Here is a 10,933-nt window from a genome sequence, read left to right as displayed (position 1 = left end):
ATTAAAAATTCGATAATATGCGTAAACGCTTACTTTCTTAAGTGGTCTTATGATTTTGACCAGGACCGTATATATATATATATATATATATATATATATAAACAATAGCAAATTAGATTACAGTGACAATGCCTTTGTTCATTCTTGAATCGGAAGTCCTACCTAACTAATATTCCTGGTGAACAAATTGCAAGAGATCCAGACAATTGCACTTAAGGGAACAGCAAGGATACAAAAAATAGCTCTCAGTTGGTATCAATAAAATGCAGGGGAATGTTGGCAGCTGGTTTGGCTGCCCCATACCCAGCATTACAATCTTCAAAGGAAGAAAAATGAAAAAAAGATAAATAAATGTGTTGCAATTTGTTTTAATTTACTGAATTTAATTCCAAATTTTCATTAGTACTATTGCTCTATCTCGTATATTACGGACTGATTAAAATGATGAACAAATTAAAAAAAAAAATAAATACATTTTTTTAAATTAATATTTAAAAAAAAAGCTCACCATCAATTTGATTCTGATAATGTTGCCTCTCTTCTGAATCTTCGTTGCTGGTTCCATCAATTTTTTCGAAGTCAATATCAACCCCAACCATATCATTCGGATTAAGCTTACAAAGGAGATCACGGCTTTTCCTACGCAATTCTTTATTTTCTTTGGTGATCTAGAAACATACACAAAAAAAAATACAAATTATAATTACATAATGCACGACAAATGAAAATAACCTACAAGCTATTCAAGGCTGATTAAAAATGTTGTTATTCAGAGAACATTCAGAACCGGCAACTCCTTTTCTCTTCCCTGCAACCTCTATCTCACAGAAGAGATGTTGCGAGCTTTTCTCTGATGTATTGTTATTTTCATGGAAAATGTTCGACTGAGCTTCAGTCTATGGTCCCCCTCGCCAAACTTTCACAAGAAACACTCATCTAGCTGAAAACACTATCAATAATCCCCCACACTCTTTATCTGTGCCTAAATCTAAACATAGATTCCATGAACAAAGCTTCTTTCTTAGAACTGCACGCCTGTGGAATTGTCTTCCGTTTTCCTTCTTTCCGACTGAGTACAATACGGTTGTCTTCAAGTCTAACGTAAATAAGTTCTTGATGAGCCGTTCCATATGAGTTAACAAATTTGCCGAATTTTCATTACTAATGATTACTATATTTTCCAATTTCTACTGTACACTCTTTAACCCTTATCCTTGAGTAGCCTCTTGGCCTTGATAATGTGGTTATGCCTGTGTAAAAAAAAAAAAAAAAAAAAAAAAAAAAAAAGAAATTCTTTGTAGCCTTGTTGCACAAAAAAGAAAAAAATATATATTCGGCACTTGAACTGTATGACACAGGGTACTTTCTCTTGTGACGTCACGACGAACAACGGACTATACTGGTACAGAATCGGATTTCTGAGACAGATCTTTATATACTGCAAAGAATGCTGGACACAAACGACCTATCTATATATTAATGCCATAGTACCTTTAACGTACGTACGTGTGTCCCGGTTTCTAGATTATAAATTATTCGATCGGGAGATCCTATTTATTAAAAAGGAGGGTAGAAGGTGGTAACATACTTCAAACATTAAATGATTAGTATATAGATACGCTCATTTAATATTCATAGTACGTTATCACCTTTTATCGTCCTTTTTAATAAACAGGATCTCCCGATCACCGAAGATGCAATGTAAAAAAAAAGTTAAGTGATGTCGTTTTTGATCCATACGTTTTGAAAAAAATAAAGTGTTTTTTTTTTTTACTTTTTTGTTTATTTTCTTAGTGAAACCTTATTTTCCTGTATTAATGGCGTCCTTGACACGATTTCTCATAGAAAATTTGTTCATAAAATTGTAATATAAAAATGGTTGTGGAATATTTAATAATTTATTAGTACCTTTAACGTACGTACGTGTGTTATGGTTCATTAAAAAATTGACTCAGAGTGAGTTAAGTGTCTTTTAATTCTATAAAACCCTTAATAACCAGATATATTCTAACACTACCTTAACCCGAACTTAGATAAATACTTTTATTTTACTTTTTAACAAAAAAGACTATAATGATATCGCGGAGTCTCCATTTACGCTAAACGTCCACAGAATGGCTAACAGTAATATATTACACATGAAAGATACCGCTGCGGAATTTCCACAGGTCTCATTACATAATCTGTGGAATTTCCATGATAAAATATTTTTCTCCTCTAAAATTAATAAAAGTTCTTGAACTTTAAAATTAAATTAAAAAAGTTCTTAAACTTTTTTTAATTTTCCAAATTTTTTTCCTGCCCGATGAGATCAATAATGATCAAAACGGTCTGCACATCGTAACAAGATACGACTATATTTACATAAAGAAAATAAAAATTATTAATTTGCTCTCTTTGATTGAGCACTATAAACGACCCTTGTTGGAATTCAATGATTCTAATCTTTTGAATATTTTCAACCTGGAATATATATATATATATATATATATATATATATATATATATATATATATATATGTGTGTATATATATATATATATATATATATTTGTAGTCATAGACATACAGTCCTGTTTCGTTGTATCACAACTCATCAGTGCCGCTAGACTAGCACCTCTCCCAAGCCGAGGATTGAACCTAGAATCATCGCGTTGACAGTCAGCATTTCTACCGATCGACCCACGGGAGCGTCGCCCGTAAATAATCTCGCCAAATGTCTACTTAAACAAACATCCGTCAAACCAACCATCTTCAATACAGAAAACTATTATAGTTTTCTGTATTGAAGATAGTTGGTATGCAAAAATTATCCATAGCTCTAGTCCTACACTATTGAGCTCCTTATGAAAGTTTTGTTATTGAATTTCTATAAAGAAATTTATGTAAGATAAAAGGATGACAACGACAAAGAAATACACTCCTCAAAATAACACAACGAATTTATGTAAGGAAAAAAAAGATAAAAATGACAATATAAAAATATATAAATTTAATCGTTCATTCATTAGGGGGATTATATCATTAGGGATATGGGATACATATGCTCTTGACACCTTGGTATTTCAAAGCCTAATGCTTCTCATCAGAAGAGGAGAGGAAGTGCTTTTTCCTTCTATATATAAGCTCCACCTCAAATGTATAGCTTTGTATTATACCCATAAATCTCGTTTTAAAGAATGTCTTTAATTCTTCTTGGTTCTCTAAATATGTGGACGTGTGTGTGTGAGAGATCTTATCTTGAACACCTCTCTTGAAATACAAAAATAACTATTCCTATGAAGTGGTGTTCTGATTGTTACTAACTTAATCGGGTATTTTACGACATTAATGTCGCAGTGTCATTCAAGATGGGATTTTATTATAGCATTAAGTTTCAGGTAAAAAGAATAATTTTCAAGAAATCATATTTACCTTTGAGGCATATTTTTCTGCTTCAAACCTGCAATCTGCTTCAATCTGATATTTTGTTTTGAGGATTTGGTATTCCTTCCAGACTGGTTCCAACACTTAAATTAACAACAAAAACAAAAAATAGTAATAATATAACACAACACATACATTTTTTAATCCCTCATTTCTACAAGCGTTTGGAGAAGCTTACTTTGCTAATTGCGTCAGTCTAATCTGTTCCGCATGTAACATTGCAGTTATAAACAAAGAAAATAAATAAAAACCTGGATCGGCATTTTTTCTTTTTTAACAAAAGGGTTTATTACAAGCTCCTCTCCCATCTCGACACCACTTAAAAAGTCTCTCGCTGCTACATGTCCATCTAGCCTGGTTCGCGTTTCTCTTTCCTTCGACCACATGCTGGTCACAGCCGGCCCATTCTTGTCCTCGATTTTACACGGCCATTTTCCTCTCTAGCAAGTCGTGTCCTTTTTCTCTTTTTCTTGTCACGCCAACTCGCACACACTTCCTAATTTGTATATGCTCGTTTTAGCTATTGCTAATAATTTCACAAGCCAGCCATCCTTCGCTGCTGCTCATATTTTCCCATGCATTCATATGCACTATGTTATGCATATACTGGACAACATGTTTTGTGTGTAACATCACGAGCAAATGTGTGATTGTTTCGAGGCTTACATTTCGATGACAGTCACTCCACCCTTCCCCACTAATGTAAGGTCCAATTCACCTGGATTAGGTGGTAGTGATTTCTTCACTCCAACCAACTCTTAAAATTCTTCTACAACCAAATCCAAACTATTTCCGTCAAGACATGCATTTACTCTTATATGTTAACTGCTCATAGACTTCTTGAGATTATTCTGAAAAAAAAAATCGGTAATTGTTTCCTACTTTAGTAACTGCTGGGTCACGTAGCTCTCACGCGACTTCTGATGAAAAATTCTAGTCTATTTCATTCTAACCTTACGTGGAAATTTCCAATTCTAAGTGAATATTTTTTACACACCTGCATCTGAATATTATTACACTAGCTGCACGTACCCAGCGTTTCCAGGTTGAAATATATTGGCGGGCGAAGGGTTTAGTCACATAATATTTCAGATACACCGATTATCCTAACTTCTTACGATTTTCCTGAACGTGAAGCACACTGGATTTATGGAAGCATAAAACACATCCAATTTCGTCTGTAAAAAAATTAAACGGAAAATAACTCTCACAGCTTAAATAAACTTACTTCCGTTTTTAAAGGTAACTGACATCGGCTCATAATAAGTATAAATAAATTAAATATGAATTAGATAAAAAAAATGAATATAATAAATCAACTTTAAATAGTATTTTTAAATAGAGCGATTAAAAATGTTCTGTTTCTAAAAGCCATTAAAAACATGAAACTAATTATTGAAATATTTGATCGTTTGCGATTCTTCACTGACGCTGGTACATGATTATCCCCCGTTTTCTTGACAGATTTGTATTCTAAGCGATCACTATGAGCTCAAGTAGAGAGATTGCTTCCATTACTGGGTAGTGTCAGCAATGTCCAGGCTTTTTATTTTAAGAGTAAGAGTGACCAAAAATGAAGAAGGGGATTTCTGTATGCAATATATATATATATATATATATATATATATATATATATATATATATATATATATATATATATATATATTGGCAGCAAGTCATTATTTGAACACGTCTGATTGAACACGACTGAGTTCTTTTTTTCCAATTTTGTTGAATAACTTTTCAAATTGCCGAGCGGTCTTTTTTATTTCGACTGGCATGCTGTATATTATGGCGCCCAGTAGTTGTTGTTCGGCCATATTCTTCTCAAGCGCTTTCAAATGGTACATTCGATCGTCGTCAGAAGCGATTGTTGTTGGTGTGATTTTCCTTATATATATATATATATATATATATATATATATATATATATATATATATATATATATATATATATATACTAGCAAAAGTATCCGTCGTTGACTGGGTTAAAAAACATTCTGCAGAAAATGGACTCTGATTTATGAATGTATGATCGGTTATGAAAAGGAAGGGATGTAAAGAGATAGCTTCGAATTTGGGCGTATCAAAATTAACGCAAAATATGATGAAAGTAAAAATAAAATAGATAAACCCCATAATTTATTATACCATACCTGTTCACACTGAAAAACTTATCACAATATTCTGTGGATCTATATTAAAATACCTTGTTAAACTTTGTGACATATTTACATTCTATGGAGGTCAGGCGCGAACTAACACCCCATAATTTTATTATACAATATTTCTTCAAACTGAAACATAATTATTAAAGTATACTTACGCAGATAGATATGAAAAGTCTTTATTAAAGTTTGTGCCTATTTCCATTCTTTGGAGGTCAGGCGCGAACGCAGACCCCACAATTTTATTATACACTCCCTATTTAAGTTAAAACACACTTATCAAAGTATTATTATGTACATCTATATCAAAAACACTTGTAAACGCTTTTTTTTTTTAATTTTAAATTTTTGAATCCATAATTTGTGGACCAGGCGCGTACGCAGACCCCCACAATTTTAATGAATCATCATTATGACAGATCAAACATACCCATTCCTGTGTCTCGATACATCTTCTATCATTATATGCGATCAGTTTTCTATAATAGTCAACCATATAGGAGCCTATTCGTGACCAGACACACACACAGACGTTTAGCTGAACGTCTGTGTGTGTGTCTGGTCACGAATATATATATATATATATATATATATATATATATATATATATATATATATATATATATATAGAGAGAGAGAGAGAGAGAGAGAGAGAGAGAGAGAGAGAGAGAGAGAGAGGAGAGAAATGGGGAGAAAGAGTGGGAATATGAAAGAAATACACCTTTATAAAGTTCGTTCTTCACTTAATAATCGGTGAAAATTTCAGTTTTGGTAGATTTATAAAGAGAGACTCCGTCAAAACAAACCTTACAAAGGCCCCCTCCATTCCACCATTTTGTCTGTCACTACATTACTCGAGAGTTCTTCACGTAATCTTATTTTAAATGTACATATTTTCGATTTCCCCTTTTTAAATCCCTCGATACAGCTTTGAGAAAGCGAGGGCGAAACCGGTCAGTTGAACCCTCCCCCCCTCCCTTATTTTTCTTTCCTCTTCTGTATTTTAAAACACATTTTACTTTTAATCGTGAATTATAAAAGTCTTCCCTTCATGATTACTATACACACACACACATATATATATATAGATAGATAGATAGATAGATAGATAGATAGATAGATAGATAGATAGATAGATAGATAGATCGAATATGAAAAAGAAAACTGCACCTTTATAAAGTTCGTTCTTCAATTAATAATTGCTGAAAATGTTATATTCATTAGATAACTACTTGATATCTGGTAGAATTTTAAAAAGAGGCTCCATCAAAACAAACCTTATAACCCACCTCCATTTTGTCTGTCGCTACCTTACTCGACACTTCCTCGGCCACCTGAGTTTTCTAATATTGTGCCACATTGACAAGCTCTGTCAGAGTTATTTACGTGAATGCTACGAGTCTGCTCTCGGTCTGCCAAGTCAGCAGAACATTCAATCAAATTTCTTGAGATTTTTTTTTCATAAAACAAATATTAATGTATTAATTAGCGATCTTTTATTCCTCCTCCAGAAAAAAAACATTAATTATTACAAACGTGAATTGGATTTACTTACATTTTGTCAAATCGTCAAATTTTTCCTCCAACGATGTTTTTGATTTAATCAGCTTTCCTCTCTGTAAAGAAAAAAAAATTGAAAATAATTTAAGAAGCTTTAATAGGTGAAAGTCGTTTGCTTGAAACATTATTTGATCTATCAGAAGGAATTTACGTTTATAGAAAGCAGAACGATGCAAAAGTGTGACGGATAGATTGAAACTGTGATGCAACTTAAGATATAATGGTGGAACCGGGTATGCAGTTTCACTTTTATTGGTCCAATTCCATGCGGGTTTGAAAGTCGAACACACGCCTGACGAAGGGAAGACATCTCGAAATATAGCATCATGAACACACCACCTGACCGCTTGACTCAACTAAGAACATCTTACATGTAAAATATTGTACAGAAAAAATAGGAAAAAAATATATGTATATATTTATGGCTATGCATATACACATGAATTGGGTCAATAAAAGTAAAACTACATAGCTGGTTCCACTATTACAACTTTAATTGCCTCAGGTTGCATCTATCTGTCACACTTTCGCATTGTTCTTCAGAAGCTTGGTTTTATACAGTTTTTATTACACAAAAAGGGAGTACGATTCATCTCCATGAAAAATATTATTAACCTTTGCCATATGTAAAGGAAGATAGAAGTTGAGCTTCGGTTTACTGTCGGCAGCCTTGTAAGTCTTGCTCCTCAAATTCTATGTTTCTTGCTGTTTTCGGGTTGGAATCTATCTGTCAAGTACTTATTGTTGGTTTTTATTTGACCTTGAAGTAATATGAATATATGCTGAATATGGAGATGTGGCAACGCACATTTGAAAGCAGAACACACATATGCCAAATGAATTTGGATGTACATTCCTGCGTCCCATAAAAATGACCGGAATTATAATTATCACAAAAACAAAGAACTAATTACCTGAGCAAGATTATTATTATTATTATTATTATTATTGTTATTATTATTATTATTATTATTATTATTATCGCATAGTTGAATTAGATTTGTTTTAACGAGAATAATGAAATTCAAGAACAAATATGATTGACGTTTTAGGAATTTAACTTGACTAAATTCTATAAACAATAACAAGAAGGAATTTTAGATAAATAAAATGAAATACGTTTTCAGAAAAAGGAATGTCAGTTTTCATAACTAGTACAAACAATAATTTAAAAATACGTCTGACCTCTAGTCTGACGTAGTCTGACACACAGGTCACTTAAGATGACGTGGATCTCAGGAGAGAGCTCGGAAAGACACATATCAGTTAGTGAAGAGTTGGAAGTCTGTCAGAGAAGTCAGTCGAAGAAGTGAGTCGAGAAGTCGAGGAGAAGACACCATGAAGCCGGTGAAGTCAAAACATTGTAATCTCCGAAATGTTGATGTGGTGTGTGAATAAATGTTATATGAAATATAACTTTGTTTGGTGTCATCTTTTGAAAAAACAATTATGTGAATTCGTCCCGGTTTTCACATTAAATGTTTATTGAACTCTTAAATCTTTAGAGACTCTATCTATTATATAGACTGTTGCTATTGTATACACTTCTCTTCTTCAACATCAATGGAACTTTCTCCTCTCGTCGTTTGAAGCCTCCTCATTTACAAGTATTTGTTATTCCCTCAAAATAATATGCAGAAAAGGAGGGAAAAGTAAAAAATAAGAGGGAGGATAGAAGCTTAATAAAAAAAGGGAAGAGAAAAGTAAAAAAGAAAGAAAAGCAGTATAAAATAAAGGAAGGGATTGATAAGAAAGAAGATATCAGAAAAAATGTTAGCTTTTTTTCTCTAAATATTAATCTCTAAACTTAATCCTATTATATGATTAAAACAAAACCCTCGCATACGATCAGATGTTTGATCTTATGTTCTTATTATTAACTTACTTCATATGTAAAATTTTAATTTTGTATTGAACCAATCAGTTTGTTTTTTTATAATTATGGAACTCGTCTGATTCAAAATAAGATCTACGATTAAAACAGTAATTGATGTGCACTTGAATCCCAAAGGCATATTGACTCAAAACAAAATGATGCTGACTCAAAACATAAAGTAAGACAAACTCGAAGATTAACAAATGTACATATACATCATAAAAAATTGTGAGCTGTAGAAATATGCAGAGTCATATCATAAAGTGGCTCAAATGATAGAGAAATTATGACTCAAGTATGATTAAATAATGGCTCAAATTGTATGAATATGATTTAACCATAAAGAAATGTTGACACAAATAAAGAAGGGAAAGTAAATTTTAATTTGAAATATAAATGCCCCAAATCATAAAAGTATTTAGACTGAAGTCATAAAATAGTAGACTCAAACAAAGAAATTCTGATTCAAATAAAGAAATATAGACCCAAATTCAGAAGTTTATTCAAATTATAATATGTATGTATAGAGAGAGTAAATTACAACCGACGGCTAATCAAAACAATTTAAAAGAACTTTTTCCAAACATGTTATATAGTTATTATTAGTAGTATTAGACGATACCACTTGTGCGCGTATGTTACGTGAGTTCTTATTAGTAAAGATATGAGTCTTAGTGAGAGTTCTTGTCTTATTACATATGATGTTGTATCTTAGAGAGAGAGATGTTGTTGTCAGAGAGATTGTTCGTTTATAACTATTCCTATATTTTAAATGTTCATTACTTAGACGTGTAGATATGAAGAAAGCTTAGAATGATGAGATAGTGTTCAGACAGTCTTAGTGTAGATATAATGTAGATTCACATTGTGGATATGAGATGTCGAGACGCGTATGTAATGACATTTTATAACACAGACATATAATAACAATACAATTTACCTTTTTGTAGAAATCACAAACACAAAGATGAGCTTTATCACAAAACACATGATGAATTTTATTTCCTTACGACCGGTCGTGATTTCCTCATTAAGAATTCAAAGTTTTACATTTTAGTTTCTAAAGTGACGTCTCGCTTCAGACGTCCGCCTGTCTCTGAGTTTTCTCACTGCCCGTCTCCCCTGACTGTCTCACCGACCAACTAACTCTCACTTCTTATATTGAGAAATCCATGCATCCCGGCCACGTGAGCAAAATTCACGTGTTTCAACATGCGCGACTTTGCACGTTTCCGACATTGATTTCCCAATAACCAATTTTTTCTTGTGTTGTTTCCACAAAGGAATTCAACCTACATATCTAATTTATTTAACCCATATTTTATTATCCACATTCTTTTAACAATTGAATAGTTTATTTATTATTTATTTCATCCGAATTAACAATTTACTGGACATTCCATTTAAACCTATTGTTCTTTAAAACTTATGTCCAGGGTTCGATTTCTGCTTTCTCTTATTTTCATTTTAACTAATCTCTCTATTTTTATACTTACATGAACAGGGGACAGCCCTTATCATGTAACATCCCTCCCTTCCATATTTCACAAAAAAAAATGTATGCATTTTTAACTTTAGTACATTTTTTATTTTTACATCCACACAACCACACGGCTACAAAGATCAGGCTAAAAAAAACAAAAAAAAAATCTCTTTCAGTCAGCCCTTCACGGCCGACTTCACAATTATTTATTTTTTTATAAGATCAGAACCTTTCTGATCTTTGTGGCATTTACTTTTTGGGTGTAGGGTATTTACCTATGATTCACATCAGCTATTTTCCAGCCACCCATATGCCGCAGACTAGAGGTTTTCACCTTTCTCGAAATGGACGACTTCCTTCGTCTCAAAAGTGTTCTGATCTCTCTTTCCGCATGGTTAGTCTTATCAAGTATGGCTTTTTT

General features: G+C 32.5%; 1 protein-coding gene across 2 annotated transcripts in view; it reads right to left on the bottom strand.

Annotated features, from left to right (window-relative positions):
* LOC145245886 (shootin-1-like) overlaps nucleotides 1-10,933 on the bottom strand; it is a 201,293-nt gene that overhangs the window by 57,764 nt on the left and 132,596 nt on the right. For both annotated transcript variants that reach the window (XM_080107611.1, XM_080107612.1), the window contains exons 3-5: nucleotides 7,149-7,209; nucleotides 3,414-3,508; nucleotides 509-668 (exon numbers count right to left, since the gene is read on the bottom strand). In XM_080107611.1, the coding sequence (XP_079963737.1) occupies nucleotides 509-668; nucleotides 3,414-3,508; nucleotides 7,149-7,209 (316 nt within the window). The remainder of the gene's footprint in view (nucleotides 1-508; nucleotides 669-3,413; nucleotides 3,509-7,148; nucleotides 7,210-10,933) is intronic.

The sequence above is a fragment of the Euprymna scolopes genome, chromosome 23 (assembly GCF_053919585.1).
Source record: "Euprymna scolopes isolate OS-2025 chromosome 23, ASM5391958v1, whole genome shotgun sequence".
Classification (NCBI taxonomy): Eukaryota; Metazoa; Mollusca; class Cephalopoda; order Sepiida; family Sepiolidae; genus Euprymna; species Euprymna scolopes.
Note: the sequence above shows the minus strand (reverse complement) of the source record. Positions and strands in the feature narration are given on the sequence as shown.